This window comes from Panthera pardus, unplaced genomic scaffold (assembly GCF_024362965.1).
Source record: "Panthera pardus isolate Hobbes unplaced genomic scaffold, ASM2436296v1 HiC_scaffold_22, whole genome shotgun sequence".
In the NCBI taxonomy this organism is placed as follows: domain Eukaryota; kingdom Metazoa; phylum Chordata; class Mammalia; order Carnivora; family Felidae; genus Panthera; species Panthera pardus.
This window is the reverse complement of record NW_026526788.1, coordinates 74,358,195-74,385,808: the sequence shown is the minus strand read 5'-3', so window position 1 is coordinate 74,385,808 and position 27,614 is coordinate 74,358,195. Positions and strand designations below refer to the sequence as shown.

At 40.4% G+C, this 27,614-nt stretch overlaps 1 protein-coding gene and 1 long non-coding RNA gene across 2 annotated transcripts in view; both read left to right on the top strand.

The window, feature by feature from the left end:
• CACUL1 (CDK2 associated cullin domain 1) overlaps positions 1 to 19,453 on the top strand; it is a 74,054-nt gene extending 54,601 nt beyond the window's left edge. The window contains exons 6-9 of the mRNA XM_019459586.2: positions 3,232 to 3,321; positions 7,617 to 7,755; positions 14,066 to 14,109; positions 14,542 to 19,453. Coding sequence (XP_019315131.1) covers positions 3,232 to 3,321; positions 7,617 to 7,755; positions 14,066 to 14,109; positions 14,542 to 14,582 — 314 coding nt within the window. The 3' untranslated portion in view covers positions 14,583 to 19,453. The remainder of the gene's footprint in view (positions 1 to 3,231; positions 3,322 to 7,616; positions 7,756 to 14,065; positions 14,110 to 14,541) is intronic.
• Positions 19,454 to 24,416: 4,963 nt separating this feature from the next.
• Positions 24,417 to 27,362, top strand: LOC128779041 (uncharacterized). Its single transcript, XR_008424963.1, has 3 exons — positions 24,417 to 25,711; positions 26,460 to 26,564; positions 26,706 to 27,362. It is a non-coding gene; the product is annotated as an uncharacterized LOC128779041 (long non-coding RNA).
• Positions 27,363 to 27,614: the final 252 nt, after the last annotated feature.

Sequence of the window (27,614 nt, the reverse complement as noted above, 5' to 3'; positions counted from 1 at the left end):
TGTAGTTTTCTCTCTTGTGTTTCCTCTAAGAGTGAGTGTCCCAAGATCTAGGAAATGGAAACTGCCAGTTTCTGAAGTCCTGGGCCTAGAAACTGGCACAGTGTCACTTTTGCTGTCTTCTGTTGAGCAGGCAGTTATAGAACCCAGATTCCAGGGGACTGGACAGGGACACCTCTCAGTGGGAGGCCTGTTGAAACAATTTAGGAGCCATGTTTTACAGCAGAGCAAAATGAACACCCTCTCTGCTAATGAATAATTGGTATTCGAATGCCCTGGTTTTTAAAAATTGGTGTATTATTTTTTAAAAGCAGGCTTTTTTTTTTTTTTTAAGTTTATTTTGAGAGAGAGAGACAGACAGACAGACAGAGATAGGAGGGGTTGAGAGAGAGGGAGAGAGAGAATCCCAAGCAGGCCTGTCTGCCCTGCCAGTGTGGAGCTGGATATAGGACTCACACCCACAAACCACGAGATCATGACCTGAGCTGAACCAGGTGTCCCTTTAATGCCCTAATGACCACTGAGGTGTCCCTTTAATGCCCTATTTTAACAATTGTTTCATGAATGAAGATAGTGACTTCTCATTGCAAATAAAGGTAGTTTTTTTTTTTTAACTTTTATTATTTTTTTTTAATGTCTATTTATTTTTGAGAGAGAGAACATGAGCTGGGGAGGAACAAAGAGAGAGAGAGGGAGACACAGAATCTGAGGTAGGCTCCAAGCTCTGAGCTGTCAGCACAGAGCCCGATGTGGGGCTTGAACTTGTGAAGCACGAGATCATGACCTGAGCTGAAGTTGGACACTCAAGTGACTGAGCCACCTGGGCACCCCCAAAAATATTTTTAATTTCAGTTTTGATTTTAAGAATTACTTCTCATATTAAAAGAGGAGAGAAGCCCTGGGGTCAGCTTGTAGCTCTGAGGAATAATTGGATGAGTGGAGGAGCTTCGTTCTGGTTCCAGGTCAACTGTTAAGCTGGGTGACTCTCAGGATGGCACTTAATCTCTCTGGACTTTAATATCATAGACTGTAAAGAAAGAGGTGAGAGCATTAGAAGTTCACTAAAGTCCAATTCTAGTTTCCATCAGTGGGATTGTTGGAGAATCCTTGTTTTGTCTTTTAACTATATAATTTGGGGGGGGGGGGGGACTGTTAACTAAGGGTTTAGTTAACAGTGGCTTTAGTACTAGTTAGTACTTTATTAGTACCTGTTACATGTAAGATCTGTATTTCAACGGTGGCGTGGTGAATTAGAATGCAAATTTAGAGTGAAACATAGGTTCTCAGCCCTCTTCTGCTGCCTGCTAGCTGCTCTGTGACTTTGGATGCATTTTTCATTGTGTTTTATATTGTTTTGTTTTTAGCCTCTGTTTCCCTATCTGTTAAAAAAAAAAAAAGATGATAATTAAGCTTGTGAGAAAGTAAATTTTAAGTAAAGTTTATGAGAAACCTGTAAAGTACCTAGCACCTGTTAAATACTCAAGAAATATTTTCTTCCCAGTCTCAAGCTGCTGCCTCCCCAGATTCTCTTCCTTTTTCTTAAAAGAGGAGATCAACTACAAGTCTTCTAAACACTGATCTCCTAAAAATAATTTAGGTGGAGAGGATTTTAGTGAACTGTTAACACCTTCTCAACTTTGTAATTGTTTGTTATTGAATATAATTCTTTTCATTTAATTCACCCCAAATTAATTTTTATATATTTTATGTATAATTTAATTTGTGAATGTATCATTTCTTCATTTGTAAATGTATATATTTGATTACATAATTAACATGTGACTGAACATGAAGATTTAGTGGGATCAAGATTTACGAAGGCCAAAATGATTGGTCAAAAGGTAGGAAAATGATTTGAGATAGAGTCTGCATGTGGGACATATGTTAAAATTAGAGATAACCTTGAGTTGAAGAGACTCCTAGGGTCTAAAATTTAGAATTACAATTTTTAGGGGCACCTGGGTGATCAGTCGTTTAAGCATCCACCTTTGGCTCAGGTCATGATCTCACAGTTCGTGTGTTCGAGCCCTGTTTCGAGTTCTCTGCTGTCACCGCAGAGCCCGCTTCGGGTCCTATGTCTTTGTCTCTCTCTGCCCCTCCCTGCTCGAGCTCTCCCTCTCTCTCAAATATAAATCATTATTAAAAAAATAAAAATAAAAATAAATAATAAAAAAAAATTGCATTCTAAAACATCTTCTGCAGTGCTTTTGTCATCCTTAAAATGTATCTGTGCCATTCAGAGTTAGCAGCTCTCTCCTGACGATAGAAGCAGAAGGATCGATCACCTTGAACAGTATACCTCTTACTGTCATCACATAAGTTCGGATGTAACTCGCATTGCGTGTTTGAAAACTAAAAAATCATTGCTGGCCAAGTGAGGTGGTGTTTTCATTTTTGAAAAGGCATAGCTTATATATGACTTTACAAGCTTGGCTTAGAGTAAAATTATGCCAAGTTTTATGGGTTTGGGGGTAGTAAATTGTAGGTCTCTGAGAGAGAAATTAAAAATTCTGAGTCAGTGGTGTCTGTTGTATCTACGAAATGATGGAATATGTTGATATCTGTTAATGATGTTATTTGGAGGAATTATTTCTATTTATTTAAAAATGTTTTAATAAAATTTTCATTGGAGAAGATAACCTAAAAGAAAACTGACTCCCTTGTCACTGTCGGTCGGAGTCCTATGGTTGTGAGAGTCAGGAAAGTGAGGATGAGCCAGACAGTGTCTTGTCTTTACTTTTAGTAAGAAAAAAGTACATGTGGTTGTAGCATTTGGAAAAGTGACTTTCTGACTGATTGCATTTCCTAAAATTACGAATGAAGTATCCAGGAGCCTCAAATACGGCGATTTGGGGAAAGAGAAATGATTCAAGGGGGTTAGAGACCATTTTATTTTCCAAATGTAAACCTCCTGCCTCATGAACTTAGTGGGAGGTGCTCTCAGCTCACTTGCTAAGTACCGTGAATACTATTGCTTTTGGAAAGCTTGTTATCAGAACCTCCACGAATTGAATAGTCTCCCTTAGTGTTTTAACAGACCTGCACGTGTTTACTTACCAGATTGAGCTCTAGTGCATTGGATTTTTAGAACTCTTTGGAGTATAAACTTGGTTCGTCCTCTGAGGCCGTTCTTTTCTTGTGCTCGTTTGCTCTTTAGTCTTTGGGAAGCATCGTAACAGAAACCTTGACGGTAAGTGTTCTGTCGTTTTTCTGACCCGTTTTCTCTTCTTTCAGCTTTACTCTTAGAAGCCCAGTCAACGCCATTTCAGGTCACACCGTCAACGATGGCAAATATCGTGAAAGGCCTATACACTCTCAGACCAGGTAAGTAGTGCTCATGTCTTTCGGGCTTGGGCTGGCTTATCTGTTTACGGTAGCTCCAGCTTAGCCAAGAGGACAGTGTTTGTCTATCTGTTTCTTGAGGCTTAATGGTATTTGGATTTGTTGTAGCAAAAAAAACCCCCAAAAACATCGAGTAGATACTACACTCATCATTAGGAAATGTAAACTCAGGACTCGCTTGAAATTCTTTCCACACTAGTGAACACCAACTCGGTTAGGAAATACGAGGAATGGATTTGTAGCAGACGTTTTGGATGAAATTGAATCTCACATCCAGTACTAATCTCTTTTTTTGTTATGGAGTCTCTCCTTTGCTTGTACCCCACACTGCAAGTATATGTAGACATACACACCCACAACTTCATGTTCTCAGGCCTATTTTATAAATTGCAAGGAATCTAGAAGTGTTGGTAAATGTACAGTCATTTCATAAGTAGATTGTGAGGAGAGAGAGAGTCAGAATAGCAGAACCAAAAATCAGAGATCACTGTATTCAAAGGCCTGGCTTGTAAATTGTCTTAATGTATCTATCTTAGAATTAAAAAAAAAAAAAAAAACCATTATGAGGGGCGCCTGGTTGACTCAGTCGGTTGAGCGTCCGACTTCGGCTCAGTCACGATCTCCCGGTTTGTGGGTTCAAGCCCTGCGTCAGGCTCTGTGCGGACAGCTCAGAGCCTGGAGCCTGCCTCAGATTGTGTCTCTCCCCCTCTCTCTGCCCCTCCCATGCTTATGCCCTGTCTTTCTCTGTCTCTCAATAATAAATAAATGTAAAAAAAAAAAAAAAATTAAAAAAAAATTATGAATATAAAGGAACCCCAAGATGTTTTTGTATTTATCTTCCTATTTATGAGCCAGAACCTCAATCTTGTCATACGGTTGCCCAGCGAATTACAAAATGCCTATAGTAAGAGAGATTGCAAAAGCTCTCAGGGTAGGGGCACCTGGGTGGCTCAGTCAGTTAAGTGTTCGACTTCGGCTCAGGTCGTGATCTTGCTGTTTGTGGGTTTGAGACCCATGTTGGGCTCTGTGCTGACAACCTAGAGCCTGGAGCCTGCTTCGGATTCTGTCCCGTCCCCCCCACCCCCCACCCCTCCCCTGCTCTCGCTCTTTCTCTCTCTCTCTCAAAAATAAATAAATGTTAAAACAAAACAAAAAAAAAGATCTCAGGGTAGAACATTGTTCTACAATCTAGAAACCTTAAGGGATGCTTTTTTGACAGTGCTTTTTTTGGAATTCTTTATGTCAGTTAAGGATTAAATGAAATAAAACATGATCTAAAGAGCTTAACATGGTACCTGATAATAAGCATGGCTGATATTAGCTGTTTTGATTACTATCCAGTTGGGTCCAGTGGTTATTTTATTTTCATTAATTGACAGCTTGATTGTTTGCTTAATTAATTTGAAAGACATGTGAGAATTTAGCTTGCTGAAATGGAAACCAATTAAAAACTGTGGTACCAGTAGTAGACTGTGATGTCAGAAATACCCTCTTTCCCAGGTTACTTTGTAAATGATTAGTGTCTGCTAGAATATTCAGATGTAATGTTACTTAAATTTGGATCAGGCCTTGCTCTACTCTTGATAACTGTAAACAAGTTATTCTTATAAAGTAATTAATTACTTACGTAAAGTAGCAAAAATATTTTATTACATATGTCCAGTAAACTGATGTTTTCTAGTTTCTCAGAATTTTGTATTCATTTTATTAAATGATGAAAATGGCTCATGAAGTTTTCTTTTAGTGCTATAGGTTATGAATGAGTTTTTTTTTTTTTTCCTTTAATTTTGGAAGGCATCCAAATGCGGTATGACAAATTTCTAAATTCTGCCTCCCAAGTAGGCAGCTTTATCAGCTCTGGCTTTTATCATCTATAGCAAAATTGCATAATAAAACTAATCACTAAGGGTAGGAAAACTTACAGATATGTATTTATCCAAATGCTGTTTTACCCATGTTCGAGCTCTTATAATAGGATTCATACTACTTGTGAGGAGAATTTTGTATTTGAGAGTTGTCCTTTTGAAAAGGCGAATTTTATCACAGACTAACCGTTTGCTGCCCTAGGCATTTTCTGAGATACTATTAAACATATTTTGACATTTACCTGTCTTGCCAGTGCCTGTTGTGCTCCTGGTTTGTTAAAGTAGTTTTAGTCACTGGACAGATTAAGGTTAAAATACTTTAAAAGTTGAATTTTAAATGTGGAAGTTTCTTTCATTGCAGTGGTTCTCAAGCACTGATCTTTGTATAATGAGAGTCACCCAAGAAAGTTTTTTAAACTAAATTCCTAGACCCTAATCCTTGGAGATTCTTATGACTATTACAATTTTTGGTGTGTTTCCATCCGATCTTTAGAAGCTTAGTTGGGACACAGTGCCAGCTGTCCCAGCCGGCCTTTCTTCATTTAATACACACACTTTTCTTTGATTCCTTCATCTTGTATCTTAACGATTGCCTGGAGTTCCTGAAAATGGCATATCGGTCTGACTCCTGCCATCTCTGACTGATGGCTAGTGGCTCTCCTGGGCACCGTGTGGAGACCGTAAAGCCATATTTGAGTTGAGCTGACAGGAGGGACACTATTGAGAACATTTTTGCCATGAGTTTATACAGTGGGCTTGGCCCTGGTGGTGTTTTTGTGGTATTTGTTTTTGTTGTTGTCGTTGTTGTTTTGTTCTGGTCGTGTTTAACTTACTGTCCTCCTGTTGGGCGTTTTTTACTTACCAGTGACCCAGCATCACACAGCATTAAACATATTTGTTCGCTTGTGTTTGTTTCAGATTTAGAATTATTTACTCAAATTACAATTTTTAAAGCGAGCTCACTGGATTAAATACAGCATTGACATTTTATGGTTTTTGATATGTACATCCAAGATGTTTTCCAAAAGGGAAAATTTGAAAGGACAGGATTAAAAGAGTCTAAAAGGGACAACAGTGCTACATTAAGACCACCAACAGGGCAGGGGAATGCGAGTTTTAGCATGCCCTTGATACAGGTGGATGTTAGTTGTATTTAGCGTTCACAAAATGAGAGGAAGAGGGTGTTTATTTTAGCTTGAGTTTTTTGAATATTAACAAGGCTGTCATTGTGTTTATTTTTTTCTTGTAAATTATAAGTCTTGTATATTATTAGTCCTGTCTTTCATTCATTTATTTGGTCTTACTGACTTATAAAAATGTTTTATATAAATAAGGATACTGATTCACCTTTGTCATGTCTGATGCAAATGTTTGCCTTTTCTGTTTTGATAGATGAACGCTTATTTTTCTATATTCTCTTTATCTTTTATCTCTTTCTTAATGATTTGATACCCATGTTAATTCTCTTTTCTTTCAACACTGCATACATTTAATTTGCTATAATTTAGTTTGGGCCAAAATAGGTTTTTATTTCAAAAGTACTTACTCTAGTTATCTTCAGCCTACTTCCTAAATGTTTAGACCTCTCTCCCCCATTTTTGTGGTACTTTTTGTATGCTTCCTTATTACCTGTACTGTTCTCTATTCTTGGGCCAGTATGTATGTATGTGTGTATGTACATATGTGGTGTGCTTGTTTAATTTTTTTTGGTATTGAAGCATAGGTGGCATGCAACGTTATGTCGGTTTCAGGTATAGAACATTGGTTCGACACTTCCGTCTGTACATTACTCAGTGCTCACCACCATCAGCGTAGCCGCCGTCTGTCACCAATCATTGTTACGATATTTTTTACTATGTTTTCTGTGCTGTACTTTCATCTCTGTGACTTTGTCAGTATAACTGGAAATGTATACTTTTTAAATCCCCTTTATCTGTTTTGCTCATACCTCTGTGCATCTCCCATCTGGACCACTGCTCTAAGAGTCTGTTTTGCTTGCTTGTTTGTTTGTTTGTTTGTTTGTTTTGTTTAATTAATGCTTATAGGGGTTAGTATTTCCACCAAACCCTCGCTTTTAAGTCCCTTCCACTTGGAATTCTTTGCCTGCCTCACTCATTTTTCCCCCATATTAATTACAATTTTTGATAGGTCCATTCACAGATTCTCTAGAGATTTTCATTAAATTTTGTTAACACAGCAAAATGGAAAAATATCTGCTTTCTTTGACTATAAATTCATTTTAGAAAGGAAATTTAACCTGGTTGTATATTTTTTATCAGAATAGGATTACACTAATTTTCCCCCCATTTTGAGTTTGGTTTAATATATATTCTTTCTTTGAACAAAAGAAAACTTTACATTTTTCATTTAATTTGTCTGATTTCCTTAATGAATCTTTTCCTTTCCTCACAGAGTGGGTTCAGATGGCTCCAACTCTGTTTTCTAAATTTATTCCAAACATTCTCCCTCCGGCGGTGGAGTCTGAACTTTCTGAATATGCTGCTGAAGATCAGAAACTTCAAAGAGAACTTATACAGAATGGTTTTACGAGGCAAGTTTTTCCCCCCTCTTTTGACAAAATATGTCCATTTCCTTAGGCCAGTTTGGCTTGGCAGGGGAGGGAGGCCAGAGTTCTTAGAGTGGGAAATAACTGCTGAATGGTCAAGGTGACACTGGGGGGAGAGGCCGTTGGCTCCCTGTCTGTGCACAGAGATGGGACAGCTGGGGTTTGATTCCATGGAAGCCGCCTGTCACTAAAAATGGATTTGAAGACAGGATTTCTCAGTGGGTGAGTAGTTAGACTGGGAAGCCTCTAAGTGCTCTTCTAGTTTTGATCCTCTACGTTAGTTCTCAACACGTGGGAAAACAGAGAAATTTTATGTTTAGTTACAAGGTACTTTTATGACTGAAACTAGCAAATGACTTCGTTTTATGACTAAACCAGTAAAGAGGCTTTTAGATTCTGTTTTTCATGTTTTCACTTTTGTCCTAAATTCTACTTGTTTCTTCTTAACAATTAGAGTATATCTTTACATGTGTCCAGAAAATTTGCCTTCCGTGGTTTTGATACATACACTTGGCTAATTTTTCTAAAATTTGCAGTTCAGTATCGTAGCTGTATCCCAGAAAGTCTTGCAAAGTGCGTTTTTTCAACTGAAATAGATTATACTATGGGAAAATACCCTGTTGTGTCACCAAATCATTGAAAGGTGCAGTCAGGCCTTATATTTTCATAATCCCTACTCTCAGCACTCTTACATACCTTCTCTTGTTTCAATTCCTGACATTAAAGGAAGAAAGTTACGGAAAGTTAGGCATAGTTGTGAACACAATGGTAGGTCGAATATTGATTCACTTTATCTAAGGCTAGGCTGGGGATGGACCTTCTCTTTCACTGGTTCTGAAGCCAAGCTAAGTTTCGGAACACCAGTCTTGACCAAGATCACTGTTACTGTCTCTAGTCTCAGCACAGGTTAGGAAAGAAAGCAGAAAGTCTGTTCATTGTAGCCTCACGGGTTGGTATTTATTCCCTTTTTGCCCTTGTGCTATCTATATTCATGTGGTGATGGGGGCACTGAGTAATCCACTGATCATTTGCCCCCTTGCTGGCAGCTCGCACAGGAAAGGCCCACGGAAGCTGTGTAGATAGGTCTGGTAATCTTGACTTTCTTGGATCAAGTTAAGGGAAGGCCATAGGAATGCTGGAATGTTAGGCTAATTTTTCTCCCTGATGTCCAGTGGCCAGGTGTTTCCTGACATTAATTGCAGTATTTCCAATAATGGTATTATTTTCATACACAGAATGAAGCCGTTTAATGCGCATAGCATTTTACTTAGTCATATTTGAAGAGCTGTTCTATTCATACGGTTCAAAAGTCAAGATGATATAAAAAGCATACATTGAGAAGTTTTGCTCCTTCTTGTCTTCCAATCTGTTCCTACCTCGTTAGGTGACCATTTTATGAGCTGCTGATGATTCCTTTCGGTGTGCCTTTTAATATACCGATGCAAGCACACACGATATGTGTTCTCATTTTTATTCCTCTCGTACACATTCTGTTGTGTAGCTAGAACTTGTTTAGCCACTCCCCTGTGGATGGCAACTTGAATTGTTTCCGGTCTTGCTGTCACACATGTGCTACAATGAATACCCTTGTACGTGCATAATTTTGTACCTGTTGCAGGTGGATCTAGAGAGTAAATTCCCGTCAGTGGGATTGCTGAGCCGAAAATAAAAGGCAGGTGTAATTTTGATCAGTATCACCGGTTTTCCCTTCACAGGGGATTGTGCAGTTTTGCACATCAACCAGCAAATTTTGAAAGTACCTCTTCTTTATGGTCTTGCCGGTAGAGTATGTCGTTACACTTTTGGATTTTCTCTGGTCTGGCAGGTGAAAAATAATTACTCAGAGTTGGTTTCATCTGCATTTCTCTTACGAGTGAGGCTGAGAATATGAACATGTTGTATTTCTTTTTTGGTAAACTGCCTGCTTATGACCTTTGCTTACTTTTCTGTTTGTTAGTCTTTTTTTTCTTGAATTCTGGGGGCTCTCTGTGTGGTGCAGAGATTGTTTGCCCAAGATAAGACCGTTAGTTTTCTCAGTTTGTCTGTGACTTTACTCATGGTGGCTTTTTTGTTTTAAGTCATGCAGCAGTTTTTTATTTTTGTGTGATTGTCAGGTTTTTTCTTTATGGCGTATGGGTTTTGAATCGCAGTTGAAAGTTTTTTCTTAAATGTTTTTAAGTGAATGGAAAATAATCTGAGTATACCTTTTATGGTTTTCTTTAATTTAGGCTTACCATAATAGTGAAGTCTTTATGCTTTTATTCATGTTTTTATTTGAATGTTTGCTTTTAATTTTAGAGGTGAGTTTATTGATGCCTTTAAAAACTAAACAGCCTTCTGAAAACCTTTATTTCTGTGAAGCACTGTGTGAAGATAGCTCTTGTGGATTTCTCTGAACACCTTGAATTCACCTTCCAGAACAGTGTCTGGAACTATGTAAACACATCAGATATTTTCCTAAGCCTGATTTTGGAACTGGAAGAAGAGGACGGGGTGCAGGCCTGCTTAGTGTGCAGCAGCTCTTAAAATTTGCTCGGGATGAAAGAGGAACTGACTCCATAAATAGTCTAGTGTGACGTTCGTTGCCTTTGTACACGAAGGACTAACACGGCGCTGCTCTGCCAAGGCCAAGTGGGTTGTAGTCGGGAAAGGTCCCTTGGATTTTTGGTGTGTGTTAGAATTTTTGTTTCTCTTAGTGGAATTCTTTCATACAACTTCTGCCTGAAATTTAAATGTTAGTATTTCAAGAGGTGATATGATTAAAATGTTTTATTTTACAAACCAGATTGGGCCCTTTCTGGAATTAAATTAACAACTTCTGCATTACTGTGAGGACTAAAGTCTGCCTCACAGGTTGTGCTGAAGGGTGCTTTGCACAGAGTAGGCTCTGTCTAAGCTGACATTCTTGGACTCACTCCACTCCACTGCTGAGCCGCCCCGCCCCCCATGGAAAGGTGTGCACACATCATATACTTAACAGCTGAGAGAAAGGCTGCCCGTGCTTCCGTGAATCTCCTGTATGTGGGTCTTCTGCCGTCTGCCCTGCCAGACCTGAGGCCTTCTTTGTTCATTATCTGGCTAGGATTGTTTTGGAAGAAATGATGTCCATCGATGCAAAAAACCTTGAGAATATAGTACAGACTGTCTAACCAGAATTCTGTTACTGGCTGTCCTGATTGAGCAGTCATTTTATGATTTATGTCTAACCAGTTACACGATTCCTGCCCAGCTTCACAAACAATTTCTTCATTTAAGATCGTGTTCCATTTACGTGGTGTAGTCCTGAATAGGCATCACACAGCTTTGATGTGGATGGCACAGAGTGTCTTTGAAATGAGGTGTGGATGTTGTCAAATATATCCTTGATTGCAGTTAATGGGCATTTCTCATCGGAGCCGGAGTTCGTGTGCAGCATCTTTATGTACATGGGAATACACGTACTAGACTTAACATATGAGAGCAGAATTTTGTCTTTATCTGTTACTTGCATGATTAAATTTATGATTGGAGGGTGGGGGAGGGCAGGTTGGTATCAAAGATGACATTATGTAATCTTGTTTGGGAACTTCTAACATGAGTGCCCTTAGACGGAACGTTCTCTTTCAAACCAGACTATGGTCTCTTCAGAGCTTGTGCCGAATAGCTTTTAAAGGCAGGTACCTTGCAGAGTACTTGTTACTTGGATTTCTGCAACAAAAATAGAACCTTGCAGGGATCTTGTTGATCTTTTAGTTGAGAGGGTCACTCTAGAATTGGCACTTTTTTATTTAGTAGCAGGGGTCTGGTTTTGAGGGCAGCCATAGCTTGCCAGACTTGGGGCATTAGATAATATCCTTGGCCACATAGATATTGGGCCACATACACAGCCTCTCGCATATATCACATTCACATATCACATTCACATCCCTTTGTGCCTTCTGTTGTTTGCACATCTGTATTATTCTCCTCTTATTTTTACGTGTTCAGCTTTTATTTAACCCTTTGGGAGTGGGAATGAAGGTTGTGTGTACAAGTTGAGGCTCTGGATATAAAATCCTGTGTCTTCCTTTTTGATCAGCATTAACCTACTTGCTTCAGAATATTTGGTGAATGCTTAACTGTGATGATACAGCTGGCTTTGGCCAGGGGTGGTGTTAACAGCAGAGGTGTTAAGAAAGTGGCGTTAGGGCAGATTTGTTGAGAGTTCTTTAGGCTGCCTAAGGCTCGTTGATGCTAGTTCATGCTATGTGCGCTGCATGTTTTTTTTCTCTACGTGCCCAGCCTAGAGAAAAAACCTTCAGAGGCCATTTGGTATCTTCTCTTCCTGCTGGTAATCGAGACTCCTCGCCTTGTCCAGCAAGAGGTTTCTGTCCTGGTCTTGAGCACAGCCAGGGAAGGAGGGTGGGAAACTCTGCTAATCTAGTAAGATCACTCAAAAGCATGAAATAATTACTTGAGCTAGCATTTTCATAATCCATCTGTAGAGGCCATTTATGAATTATTCACTGATTTGTTAATTCAGCAGATACTTATTTTCTGCCCATGTGCTAGACACTATTCTAAGTATTCGGTAAAAATGAGACCCAGTTTTTATGGAGCTTGTGCTCTAATGTTGGGAGATAAATAACGAACATGTACGCAAATTATTTCACATAATAAAACATGCTGTGAACAAACCGAGACAGCATGGGATAAAGAGTGAGTGACCAGAGCACGTGTGAAGGGCTGGTCCAGCCACCTTGAACATGAAACGCCTTCCAAGGAAGAGACATTCCAGTGAGGACGTGGGTGGTGAGACAGCCACGTGGCTAACTAGCGGGAAGAGTGCTGCAGGCAGAGACAAAGGAAAGTACCAAAGTGCTGGCGTGTCCCAGCGCAGAAGGAAAGCCAGCATGGCTGGAGTGTAGTGAACAGAGGTAGAAGATGAGGGTAGGGAGGTAGGCAAGAGCCATGTCTCACAGGACTGGGAAAATGAATTTGAATTGATTTTTAACTGTGATGGAAAGCCACTGAAGGGCTTTAATCAGAGGCATGAAATAATCTTACTTATGCTTTTATGTAAGATGGCTCTGGCTGTGGTCTGGACTAATAATAAGAGTCTTGCAGCTGTGTTAGGGGAGAGATGATGGTGGCTTGAATTGGGAGTGGAGCCATGAAGATGATGGGGAGTGGTTGAGTTTGGATTATGTTTTGCGACAGTATGCTCCAGAGCAAGAGAAAGAAAGAAATCAAGAATGAGCCAGGGTTTTGATCTGAGTAATTGGGCGGATGGTGGTGCCATTTATTGAGGAAGACTGAAGAAGGAGTGGGGGTGGCGTGGAGTCAGACTGCATTCTGGCCATCCTGAACTGCCAGTAGTCCTGACTCACCCAGTTAGATGAGGGGAGACAGCTGGACCTCCTATCTGCAGCATAGGGAAGGAATCAGAGCTGGAGACAGAAACCTGGGAGTCATTGGTATATGGATAGTATTTCAAGTCTTTGCACTGGTATGTATGATCACCATCCTGGCCTGCGGAGAATATATACATGGGGAAGAAAAAGCGGCCAAGGACCATGCTGGGTGGAGCCAAAAGTGTTTAAGGAAGGAAAAGATGGGACAAGGTATATGCTGCTAAGTGACCGAGCAAGGAAAAGCTAGCAAATTGGTTGTATTTACTCATTATAGTTATTTGTCTGGGTTATAGTCTGAGAAACTGGAGAGACAAAGGTAGGATTTATGGGTAGCATTAGGACCTAATCAGAATCTCTTATCTGTAAAGTGGAACTAGAATCTTCTCTAGGTGTCTTAAGATGGAACTGGTTAATATTTATGAAGGCTCATGTTCTTCCACTTGTAGGAAGGGTATTCATGTACATTAAGATTCTGAGATTTTTCTAAAGCCTTAAGCAGTTTTTGGTTTTATAATAAGGCTTTTTTGGGGGGAAGACTTTGAATTATCTTCTATTTCATATTTGAAATGTGCCTTAGTATATGGCGGTCGCTGTGGATGTTTGTAGCAGAACCCAGGTTTATCTTCAAACACATTTTTAGTCTGAACCTATTTCTAGAACCCAGTGTAAGCCATTTTTCTAGATAATCCTTCCTTTATTTAATAGCGTTTTATATTTAAAAGACAACACCTTTTAGCTAAGAATATTCAGGTTATAAATGACTGTACTGCTGTTGAAGTTTAATGCCTATTTTAAGATAGGTTGTTAGAATTGAAATACTTGCTTTCCTTGTATTACCAGTTATGTCATTTCACTTCTCCCATTTGGATGTATGAAGATGTCTGTGTAATCTGGTTGATTCCCTCTTCTTTTCTTATCCCCAGAGGTGACCAGTCCCGGAAAAGAGCTGGGGATGAGTTGGCTTATAGTAAGTAATGATGTTCCTTACCATTTCTGATGGTTCTATTACGTAAGGCAGCTGCTGGTGGTGACCGTACGGTGAGTGTGATCGTGTCCACAGTGCTCTTGATGGTGGTCTCACGAGGCTGTCCGTGTGATCAAGTTCACGCTGTTTTGCCAGCTGGGACGGCTCCGAAGTCCAGTGGGGGCGGTGGTTCTCAAGCAGCTGTCAAGAGCCTCTTGGATTCTTTAGTCTCTGCTAGAGTGTGATAGTGATCCAGTCTCCTTTCTGATGATGTAGCCTCCTTTCACTTGGCTCACTTTTTTTTTTTTTTAAATCTCCTTTTGGGGGATCGGGAGAGGGGTGAGAACTATGTATTAAATAAACAGATTCTTACCATTATCAAATGCCGTCTGCTGTTCATACCTTTTCCTGTCGCAATGTTTTTTGTTTTTCCAGACAGCTCATCAGCGTGTGCAAGTTCCAGAGGGTACAGATAGTGAATGTGTTGAATGTACTTTCCTTCCCGAAAAGAGGACACACTGGAGCTGCAGAGACTGTATTGGGAGCACAGCGGGGGTCCTGCAGACACTCAGGAGCTCTGTCACAAAGTTGTTCTCGGAAGAGGATGTTGGACTTCTTACTTTGGTTTGTAATTTTAAAAAACAAATAACTAACAAAAACAAAAAACAGTCAGTTGCTGCTAGACTTGGGGATGATTTTGAAATGGGACAATCTTTTAATGAGTTTATCTACAGATTCCGTGAGGAACAGGCGTCTTGAAAAAGCGACCATCGCTAAGGGAAATCCAGCAGCGACCGTCAGCAGCTTCCTCCAAAAGTATAAGAGCAGAAGAACTTTTTTTTTTTTTTAAAGCACTTGTTTTGTTCATTTGTGGATGTGGCACTTCAGCACATTGGCTTTTACACATCGAGATCTCTTTTGCTTTGAAATCGAGCAGATCATTACAATGCAGTGTTTTTTACCCATAACTAAAACAAACCCCGTTTAAAAGAGTTGGTCTTTGTTTAGCGTTAGAAAGTCGTGTTCAAGGAAAATGCTAATAACTCTGCTTCTGCTATAACATCTCCCCTCACCAGTTCACAACTGTTTTCTACTCTGTGCCTTGAGCTTTGTGCACTTTGCAACTCCGTGACCAGTTGTTCGACTCCCGGATGCTTTCTGAAAAAGCTTGTGGTGTCACAGACTGACCCACTGAGGTGGCAGGTGTGGCTTTAGCAGGATACTAGTAAGTAAGCGGGAAGGTAGAAACACGTTGCTCATTGGTCAGATTCCCCCCTGCCTCACCTGTGGCATATTCATGCTGATGTCGGGGACCAACTCTTACAGAACATATCCATTCCCTCCATCACTTCCATGATCTCACCCGCTGCTGTAGCGTTGGCATGATGCTAGCGTAGGATGGGCTGTCCTCTAGCACCAAAACTCCCTTTTTCAGGACAGTGGAGACTTACCAGAGGGTGACAGCTAGTTACTAGGATACTCCGGGGAGCAGATATGGTTATTGAATCCAGATAGAATCAGTGGTGTGGCATTCCTGATCCATTTCATTGTAAATGGGTGAGACAGGTACTTCAAAAAAAATGTCTGCAGTCTGCATCTTTTGTAGCATTATATTCGAGTATAACAGAGGAGAAGTAACACTGCTGTTTTGAAGCTTTGTTCCAGCTGTGACACAGCTCTTTTTTTTTTCTACACCCACAGTGCTATTTAGTTTCTTATAAAAGACTCTAAAGCTTATTCTAGCCGTTTTGGGAAGGCAAAGAAAAATAGATGTGGCAGGTGAAAATATCTTTCTCCTCAATTTTGCTTGAATCTAAATCGAGCATATGCTTGACTGTATTTGGCCACGTGACACTAATATTTAGCTCTTCGGAGAACTTGGGGCAAAACCAGATGGATCAGGGATACTGCCACGCTTCTGATTGTCGGGTTTTTCATAGAGTGGCCTCTGCCAGTTCACTCTGTCCTTTTTGGGGGAGCAGGCTGGGTGGGAGAGTTAGAAGTGTGACAGTAGGAGCAAGTAAGTGCTCTAGTAGAAGTCCTCTATTTGTAAAACTACTATTCCGAGAAGTCAGCGTACAAGTTGGCAGATTTATTTTTTAAGTACTTCTCAACCAGAGCTGGATTTCGTGGAGGACTTTGAATTGGACTCATTTAACCCTGTGAGCATCTTGGGTTGTATTGATACACACTGAATTACTGGAAGCATATATACAGGTTCTCACTGTGCCCTATACAGTTTGATTCGCTACCCCAGTAGCATTCTGGTATCAGGGAAGAACTCCACTCTGTCTTGAAGTCCAAATTTTACTTTCTCAATGGAACGCTTGCCGCAGGCTTATAAATAACACCTGCAACTAAAGTCTCCCCTGAGTGGTTTCAGGAATATTTCTGAAAGGAATAAAATTGGGATGCTTCTTTAAATGTGGATGAATTCTTCATTATCCTCATAATGTACCCAAATGCTTTTTCTGGGAGAGTGTTTCTTTGGCTAACAGGGGAACTTCTCTACAAAAGCATTGTATTATGATGTGAATTGGTGTTAAAATCTTTGGATGCTTTTGCATTATTAAGTTAATGGAGAAACATTTTATGTTGTCTTCTTTTTCTTATTATATATGTGTTAACAAAAAGTGGACAAAGTTTGCAAAATTCAGCTTCTCTAAATATTTGCACAGCGTCTGCAGCTAGCTATGGGCCAGGGCGTGGTACTGCGAGGCCGTGAGTGGAAGGCCCTGTAGAAAGAAGATACACGTTCTCCTAGTGCATGTGACGTGGTTGTTACCTGTTGGCCCCTTGAGGTACATTGCAGTATGGAAAACCTATTTCTTCGTTTTTGAGTAGAAATTGACCTTGCTTCTTTAATTGGGTTTCTTAACAGAATTCTTAGTCTGCAACACGAGGGGAGATCAGAGTTGCCCTCCGTTTTGTATTGACAAAGCACCGTTTACCAGAGAGTGTTTTCTTCTCACGTTTACTTGTGTTCTTCTTTGCCCGTACAGTATCTAGTTTCTCCACCCCAGTTGAATCCTGGCTTTTGTGGGGCCCAAATCATTGAGGGCAGAACACTGTCCACGGATTGTCTGGTTAATCGGCACGTAGTTGCTTCGGCAAGCCTGACCGCCAAGCATGTGCAGCCTGAAACCAGGCTCTCCAAAAGAAAGCAGTTCAGTCACCTCGAAATAATGCCGTGTCCAAGTCATTGGTAATTGTAATTGAGAGACGGTACTTTCAGAGTTGGCCTCCTGCTTCAGTAACAGTGTCATCTCCTGTTCCCCGTTGTCACAGCTTAACCCTAACCCGACAGGATCTACTTGTTTTCTGTGGAGCGGAAAGCAAAGCCTGGTATAGCGACTCTGAACAGTTCGTAGGTAGAGTTAGAAGAAACACAAACCCGGAGGCAGGAGTTGTGCGTTGGTCAGGTTTGTGGGAAAGTCACTTTTTTTTTCCTGTCCCTTTTACAAATTTGAGGCAGTTCCTCTCTCCCTTTCTTTGAGGCGTGGGGTGAACACTGACCTGTGAGCGAGATCGCAGGGGAACAGGTGCCCGTGGCCGTTCGTGCTGCGTGTGCGTCCCTAGTGCGCCGGCCCCGTAAAGCTGCCGCTTCCCTCGCTATAAATGCCACGCTTTCTGTCAGGTTGCAGATTTGCACACGTGAAGAATTCCTCAGGAAGAGTTTGCACATGCATCGCCTCGCAATATTCTGTACTGACCGAACAAGGGATTTGAAAGTTTTTCAGCACAAAAGGAGAACTTCAGAGTGGTGGTCTGTGCACCCGTTCTAGCAAAGGTAATGGTGATCTAGCAAACACGATCGGTTTCTGCAGTTATAAAGTGAGCAGGGGCACTTGCATCATAGTATTTAAATAAGCCTGTTTAATCTCCAGAGTGGCCCTTCCAGATTTTATCTTCTTTTCTTATCGAGACTAGTTATATTTTCGTCTGTGTTTTCTCTGTTTTAGGGCAGTTAATATTTTCCATGGTAATTACAGAGGCATTGCCCTTGAGCTAAAATTCAGTTGTTTAATAAGCAGCTATTGTTAAAATAACTGAACCTTGTTTTATGAATATACACTAATCTGAGATAGTAAAAAAAAAAATTAAAAAGCTGCATTAGGTATCCAGTCAGTTTGGATGTTTTGAGTTGATTTTTTTTATGGTGTCTCATTGCGCTTCAGAGTATTATGTTTACTTTACCCCAGGTCTAGGCCTCTTAAGGACTTTAAAATTTAAGATCAGAATGTGAATCCCTTGACTAGCATAGGTTTATAGGACCTTTTCAGTTGTGATTGCAGTTTTCAATAAGCTTGCCTAAGAAGAAGTTCACGTTTATCAGAAGTTAAGATAGAAGTTATAGGAGTTCTTGGAGAAATGGCTTTCTTGTTACTTTCATTACCTTGTTGCAATTTGCCCCAGTTTCTGGCCACCAGAATCCATGAAAGGACCCCTGTTCTTTTTCAAGAGTAGTGATTCCTGTTTTGTCCCCACTGGTGATTAACTAAGTCACTGACGCTTTCCCTCCTCCCCTGGCCAGGACCCTATTTTGAACTTCTTTCCAGAGCCGAGTGGCACAAGTCCATACACTGATTCTGCTGACGGTGGTGGTGTGGCTGTGGGAGAATTAGAATCCTCATCAGAGGTACATTCTTGACCTCAGTACATACTGTACCCCTGCTGGTGGGAAATTTATCTTCATTTCTGGTTGGATTGCATTGTTTAGAAAAATGTTAATGGTTTATAATTCTAGGAAATTTATAGAGTGGCTCTGGGGTAAATTTTGTGGTTTGAAAAAAAAATGTTTGTATTGATTTTAACATGTCATTTCAATGTGGTGACGATGTACTAAATGCAATAGGACTGTGGATATTCTCTTAGAAGGGTATGTTTTGTTAAACAGATGGCAATTTAATTGCTCTCATTAGCCCTGTTTGTCAATATTACAGCCATGCAATTCAGGAGAAATTAATTCAGATGTGACGTTGTGGGGAACTGTGGCTGGACACAGGAATGTTTGTGAATAAATGGGAGTCAAAGACAGACAAGAGGCTCTTGCCAGCCACCTGCACAGCCAGAGCAAGGAGGAAGCAATGAAGTCTAATCCCTGGTGGTGCTTCTTTGTCGGAAAGCATGGTGGAGCTTAGAACAGGGTGTTCTGTACATCAGTTCTTCTGTTAATCTAAGAACAACAAAATTGTGAATGAAACTCTTTTCGATTGGGGATTAAAGCCACTGACTTTGGCTCTGACCTTTAACTCTGGATGGATTTGGAATCACTCCTTCTGTATTAGGGTGTATAACCGTCACTCTAAAACATTGTGGTTAATGAAATAAATCTTGTACAGATGTCCTTGGCTTGTTATGTTGATACTTGGTTCATTGGAACTTTGTTATGGCACAGAACATAGGATTTTGCTTATGGTGTATTCACAATTCCCTCTTAAACGATAAGCACACTCAGCACATGTCTGTTCTGTCGTGGATAATCAGTGGCATGGTGAGTGTCCATCTTGACCTCTGTACCAGTGATAAAAGAAACGGGGTGTGTGTATTTATATACATTTAGTACATAGTCTGCATACGTATGTAGTATCTATACCTATGTACATATATGTGTCGTTTTCTTCTTTAAACACTGGCACATTGTAGACCTTTAATCAGAACTTTTGACTTGTGGTTGTTTGCACTGATGACACCATGCTTTAAAAAAATAACCCCCCTGTGTTTTCTTGCTGTGATATTAGTATTATCCCCTAGGGTGTTGTGCTCCCTCTTGCCAGTTTTAGTTCCTCTCACTTTCTCTATACAAATGTTCTTCCTAACAGTGTGCTCAGAATGCCGGTTTTCAACTTCCGTCCTCCTCTTGTTTAAAACCCAAGCTGTGTTGTAGTAACACCCACTCTTAGATTACCATACCCAGCGGGGTTCTGTGACTGTCTTTTCTTTTTCTCTGCATTTAAGTCACCTGACAGTTGCCTTCTTCAGCTTTTTCTTTTTCTTTCCCCAGCCAGGTAGGGAGTTGTTTAAATCCTCTCCACTCTCTTACAGCAGATTTTGTTTTTTACGGAGTATAAAATTTTTCTACTAGAGTCAGTTCTTTAAGTGTGCTTGTGTGTGTTTATTTCCTCTATTGGCATGTGTCTTTAATAATCTAGAATTCCAGAACATTTTGCATTTCAAAGAACGTGTTTTGGTAGAAGGACTATCCTACACGTAATCTGAGAGCAAATGTTTGTCTCAGCTTAATGGAGTTGTGTGTTCTTGGGTAAGGTTATTTTTCTGAACTTCAGTGTCCCCATATTAAGCCCATTTCCCTCCCCAAATTACTCACGATGGAGAGTCTCTGCATAGTGCAATGGGCTTAATTGGCCAGAAGGATATAACAGTTTTAAACTCAATTACGCCCCTAAGTGACTAATAATATACCTCAAAATATGTATTTTTAAAAATGGCCATAACTACAAAGAGAAATACATTAATCTACCAGTATAATAGGTGTTTTAAACATACCTCCCTCATGAGTTAATAGATCATGAAGAAGACAAAAAGCATAATGATGAAGGGCATAGAAGATTTAAATAGCACAGCTAATAAATTAGACCTGATGGAGATATCTAAAATCACCTTGCACCTTCCAATAAGACAATAAGCATTTTTTGCAAATTAAAATCTAACATTGTATTTAGAGTATAACAAATGATGACCACAGTGGATTTACCTGAGGAAGCAAGTTGGTTAATATTAGAAGATCAATCAGTGTAACTCCTCTGTTAACAGATTAACATATGATCAGACTGTGAAAATCCAAAGAGTCTGCAAGGCAGATGAGAAGACTTAAGAGTTTATCAAGTTCACTGGAACAAAATCAACATGTGAATGTCAATTACATTTCCATGCGTCAAGCAACAAGCTATAACGTCTTAAGATTTTAATTGTAATTAAGAAAATTTACAGTAGGAACAAAACAGTATAAAGTATAGAAGAATAAATCTTAAGAGCTATATAAGCCTTTTAATGAGAAAACGATGATGGAAAAAAACCCCAACACCTTGATTGACCTAAATAAATGGGAGATATGGATAAGAAGATCATCTAGGTCGCAGCTCTTTGTTCAAATTGATTAGTAAATTAATGCAATCCCAACAAAAAATCCCAATGGTTTTCACTGTGGTACTTGACAAGCTGATCCCATAATGTGAATGCAAGAGCAAAGGGCCAAGGATATTCAAAACATTACTAAAAAACGATGAAGTGTGAAGGGAACTAGCACTACCAGATTTAAAAGCTTACTCTAAAATGAAAAACAAAACCAGAAGCCATTTACTCAGACATCTGAAGAAACAACAACAAAAAACTTATGTAAAATGTAGTCATTAAAACAATGTGGGATTGGTACAGAGATTACAAGTGGAGGAACAGACAAGGTTGAAGAGCTCAGAAACTGACCCACTTAGTACGGGAACTTAATTTTTAAAAGGTCAGTGCAGACCAGTTGGGGGGGCGGGGGGCGGAGCGGAGAGTGGATTATTTAATAAACAGTGCTTGAATAACTTTTCACAAAGGAAAAAAGTGAGTTGGGCCCCCCTCTACCTTGCACCAGCTGCAAAAAGCAATCCCAGGCACATTCAAGATTCACTTAAGAAAGTTAAAACTATGAAACTTTTAGAAGACAATAAATACAGAAGGATATTTTTATGGGGCACCTGGGTGGCTCATTCAGTTAAACATCCAACTCTTGGTTTCGGCTCAGTCATGATCTCCCAGTTTGTGAGTTCGAGCCCCACGTTGGGATCTGCGTTGACATTGCAGAGCCTGTTTTGGATTCTCTCTCTCCCTGTCTTTTGCCCCTCCCCAGCTTGGTCTCTCTTTTTCTCTCTCAAAAATAAATAAACTTAAAAAAAGAAAAGGATATTTTTACGACTTTGGGGAAGGGCAGGATTTTGTAAACAAAAGAGGAAGTGCAGACCATTGAAAGATGAATAATTTGGCTATAAAGTTCAGAAACTGGAAAAACTTAGTACATTGTTTAGGGTAGGGATTCATGAGTAGTAAAACTAAAGAAAACAAAGATTAACATTTAAGATCATAGTTTCTTGGGGGTGGGGTGGAAGGAAAGCAGAGAGGAACACAGGCTGATAAACCCTTGATAGAGGTTGATAGAGGGGCGTTTTGACCGTTGTAAATAGATCAGTTCTTGAGTTAACATGTATATTCAGTGCAAAGCCAATCCAAATGCCAAAGAGTATTTATTTTTAATACAAATTAAAAATTCACATGGAAGTATAAACAGATGATAATAGGATCTTCATTGAAAGGGGAGAAAAAAGGGAACTTGCTCTACCAAAAAAATTGTTTTTAAGTGCAATTAAATTTTTACACTCATATAAAAATAGACAAAGTCAATGGAAAAGAGTTTAAAAAATAGACTCCAATGCTTTTAAGAATTTAGAGTACTCTAAAGGTGGCTTCTTGAAATAATTCTGACCATGATGGATTATTCAGTAAAAGGTGCTGGTTTAAGTAGAGAAAATTAAATTTATTCCCATCATACCATTCACCAAAAGAAATTCCATTTGGACTAAAAATTTTAAAAGGGTAAGTTACAAAAACCTAAAGACAATATAGTTAGTATTTGGGAGGATTGGAGAAGTTTCTTCTAAGGATGTAAGCAGTAGCATGAAACATTGCTTTCCAAACCAGTCACCTGTGTGCACGTAGAACACCACCCCCAGCATGTGTATATAGACCTGTATATTTTTAAATTAATGTTTATGTACTATACTAAGACACATAGGCAAGAAAAAAAAAAAAGAAATAGAAAAAGTGAAAATGTTTTAAAATATCTTTTGTGTGTATTGTAAAAAAATACCTTTTGCTCTTTCTAAAAAATTTTTTTTCTTTTAGAGCTATATGATTAAAAAATGCTTCATTTTTCAAACTTCTAATTTTAACATTTTGTGATAAAAAATAATTTCTGGTTTTAAGGTAAGTTTATTTGAATGCTGGGATTTAATGGCTATTGTAGCTAAAAAAGCCACTTGATTAAGATCTGAGTATCCAAATGACTGCTTACTGAAAAACAATGCTCATTTTCAATTCCATCTACTAGTCTTAAAAAGTGTTTGTTGAAATCTTTATAATAAATTTCCATCTTACTGTCAGTAACTTGTTCTTGCTCAGTTGCAAGTGTGGCATTTTTATTGTTGGTATATATTAAAAAAAAAAAAAAAAAAAAAAAAAAACGGGCTCAAAACCTACTGAAACTCCTGTTTGGATTTCATATCCCAAGCTTTCAGTGTGCACTTATGAGAGTTTATAGGTGACAGTTTTTGGTAACACATTTTGGTAAAGTTGAAGTATGTCTGACCATTTTGAAAGTGCTTTTAACATGAATTCTTTTGGAAAAAATAGCTACTTTCTTAATATTAGAATGTCATCTTTACCTTGAAGGATCAGATAAAGTGGTTGTTGTTTTTTTTAATACCTTCCCATTCCATATTACAGACAGGCACTGGTCCGTAATAGAGCATTGCAAGGGTGCCCTTATGTCAGATAACATCCATGAGACCACTTGCTCTGTGGGGACATACAAAATAAGTATTCTGCAAGATGGCGCCATTGTCAATGGCTGCACTTTGTGGAGCTCAAACTGCTTCTTGAAGCACGTACCTCACGTTTTCTGCGTGCTACCTAGCCACTTACATAGGCACTGTGTTAATGAAGTTTGGGTAAAGCTTCTTTACTCTTTTTTTTTTTTTTTTAAATGTTTCTTTATTTTTGAGAGAGGAGACAGAGCACAAGCAGGGGAGGGGCAGAGAGAGAGGGAGACACAGAATCGGAAGCAGGTTCCAGGCTCCAAGCTGTCAGCACAGAGCCCAACTCGAGGCTTGAACCCACGAACTGCGAGATCATGACCTGAGCCGAAGTTGGACGCTCAAGTGACTGAGCCACCCAGGCGCCCCTCTTCTTTACTTTTAAAAACATAATTGGCTCCTGATTTCTTCCTGCACCTCTGTGGATCATCTTGTTTACTTCAGAGGCCACTAGCTTAAATATTAAGGAAGGTGAATTACCTCACAGAAATTGCAAGATTGGGCAGTTCCAGGATCAATAAATGTGGCAGCTCATGGATGTCATCAAGGACCCAGGTTCCTTCCGGCTTTCTGCTCTGCCAGCCTCCATATGTGAGCTTTGTTCTGGAATTGCTTCCCGCAGGGTCTTGGCTCGCACGGTTGCCAGACATGAGGCCAACCACTTGAGAAGAAGACCTTGTTTCCCAGCTTTTTTTTTTTTTTTTTTTTTTGTTTTTTTTTTAAGAGCAAAGAAACTTGCTCATGAGCCCACCTGCATGGTTCCTCTCACTTTTCACTAGGGAAGTTGGGATACATAAACATGCCCAAACTAATAACCGGGAAAGAGATTGGGACCACTGTGGCAGACTTAAATAAGTCTCACCTCTTGGGGCTTCGGTTGGGCTCACCTTCCCACTGACCTCAAGAGGAGGATGTGCTAGAACTGAGCCATGTCTCTGTTAGGAAGACGGAAGAGAAAATGGCTGTTGGCAACTATCGGTTTGCTTGGATCTACCGCACGGGGGGATGACTACTGCTACTCAGGAGCCTCAGGGAGATGCCAAAAACAACCCCTCTGATTCTACATCAACTTTGTTTTCCACACACGTACACAAAAACCAACTCTTACCAATTCTCATTCAGAATGAACTGATGTACTCTTGTTTGAAAGTCATGGTAGTCCAGGTCTAGAATCCATAAGCAACAAGGATATAGGCACACCCCTGACTGGAATAGCCAGGGAACTGTAAAGAACCCAAAGCTGGGAAGAGCTTGAGCTACCTGAACACAGGCCCAAGAAAACCCAAGTCCCTGGCTGGGAAAATTTCTCTCTTGGGTATGACTAGTTTCACCTATAACAAAAATAAAACCATGTTGTTGAGCTAGTGCTTGGTAAACACATCCTCTGTCAATGAAAAAAGATGGCTCAAATAGCCTAAGAGAGGGAAAGGAAATAGATGTGAACTAAACACCTACTTTATGGTAGTGGCTGCTGTTTACTGGCCATCTGCCTGTGTGGCAGGTGCTGTATGCAAATTTTAAGAGCATTTGAGCAAGGCAATTAGTGCTACTCTACTGAAGCGTAGGCAGCTTCTAGCCTGGTCCTCAGTGATCCCCGCCTCCTGGTATTCATTCACCCTTGAGAGTGAGCTGGACCTAATGACTCTTCTCATGAATACAGCAAAAGTGATGGGTGTCTCTTCTGTAATTAGATTACAGAAGACTGACATCCGCCTTACTGGTGTATACTCTGGCTCTTCTTACTTGCTTACTTGAATGTAAAGGCCCACCTGGCAAGGAACTGAGTGTAGCATGGGGCCAACAGCCAGCAAGGAACTGAGACCTTCAGTACCAGCCCATGAGGCACTGAATTCTACCAACAGCTGCTGAGCAAACTTAGAAGTGGATCTTGCCCCACTTGAACACAACGAGGATTTCTGCCCTGGCCAACACCTTGATCATAGTCTTGTGAGAGATGGTGAGCCAAAGAACTTAGCCAAGCTGTGCCCAGATTCCTGCTCCAAGGAAACTATGAGGTAATATATACATGGTGTCTTGAGCCACTACATTTTGGACTAATTTGTTACAGAGCAATAGATAACAATTATGAGATAGTCAAGATGTCAGAGATTTAAAAACTCGTCCAAAGTTACATAGCAGCGGCAGATTTGATCCTTCATCTGCCAGGATGCTTTTGTCTCTACCACCTGATGATCCTGACAGCCTCCGGTGGAGGTAAGCTCTGTCCCAGTGTAATTCTTAAGACCCACTGATCATACCTCCCTAGCCGAAGCTGTTCAACCATGTCTATAATAACCTCAGGAGAGAACCTTCTCCACTGAGGTTCCATGACAGAAGCCCTAGAGAAAATGGTTTGAACAGTTTTGTTTTTGTTTTTTTCACTTTTCCCAAGGTTGGCACATGGCTTCTAGATGCACAGAGAGAAGTTCCATATACTGGGTGCCTTTAGGGCATAAGGGATTAATTCTCTCAGAAACCCTGGTTGAGAAGGGCTAGTGGGGAGAGAGAGGCAGAGCAGGAGGAAACCATGAGGTGTGCTCTGGGGAGAAAAATGCCCTGAGTATCCCCTGGGAGAGATTTTCCTCATGAAGCAGCCTCAAAAGCTACCAGTGAAGCCAGGAACTACACACACACACACACACACGAGTCCCCTAGGGCCAGTGCTCAAGGCCAGTCTGTGGCTCTCCTCTGGTGATAATAGGGTGAGGCCTTCGCTGGATGGGGTACTTGAGTCCCACTTGCACTGTTTCCTGCATTTTCCAGGGGCATCCGGAGGTGGGAGGAGCCACAGGAAAGGCCTGTCCTCTCAGGCAGCACTATCTGTTGGCATGAAGTCCAATGGCGCTCTTGGGAAGCGAGAGATTTCAGGTAGTGTTTTTCAGCCACATGGGCTCTTTTATGGACTGTCGTGTCCCTATGCCTGAAAACACCTCTTGGAATACTGCTTGAGTACGTTCTTCTCCCCCAGCTATTTGTTCATGTGTCATCTGCTATCCTGTACCCCTTTAGGTATCCTGTACCCCCCGATAGGATGTACCGAGGAGGATACTTCACCTCTGTGGTATTTCCTCTAAAATCCATAACCTCAGTCTACACACAAGAAAACGTCCGACACATCCAAAGTGAGGGACTTTCTACGGGACACCTGACCGCTCCCTCGTCAGAGGTGTCGAGGTTGTGAAAAATGAGGAAAGACCAAAATCTGCCTCGGATTAAGGTGACTGTGGAGACAGGGAGACTTAAGTGCAGCGTGGGATCCTGGGATTGAGAAAAGATATTTGTGGAAAAGCTGGAGAAATTGGAATAAACTTCGTGGCTTAGTTAATAGCGCTGGATCAGTGATGATTCCCTAGTTTTGATAAACGTACCAAACCTAAGGTTTTAACACTCAGGGATAACGGGGGAAGAATTTATAGAAACCCTCTGTACGATCTTTGCAACTCTTCCATAAATCTAAAACTGTTTCCCAAAAGAGTTTTTGAAAAATTCCATGGGTTTCTCACGGTTATAAGGTGGTGTGAAATAACAGTCCTCAAGGAATCTGAGCTTCTAATTCCTCTTTCAGAAGCCGTACAGGGAGCCACGATAATTCCAATGTGCACGTGGCTGTTGGGTCTCGTGGCTGATCGCCAAGCTCGGTCATAAAAAAAATCCGTGTTGAGATGACATAAGTGTTTATCTTCAAATCTGAGAGTCTGAGCTCAACAAGCTGTGTGGTTTTTTTTAATTTTTTTTAACGTTTATTTATTTTTGAGACAGAGAGCATGAACAGGGGAGGGTCAGAGAGAGAGGGAGACACAGAATCCGAAACAGGCTCCAGGCTCTGAGCAGTCAGCACAGAGCCCGACGCGGGACTCAAACTCACGGACCGCGAGATCATGACCTGATCCGAAGTCGGACGCTCAACCGACTGAGCCA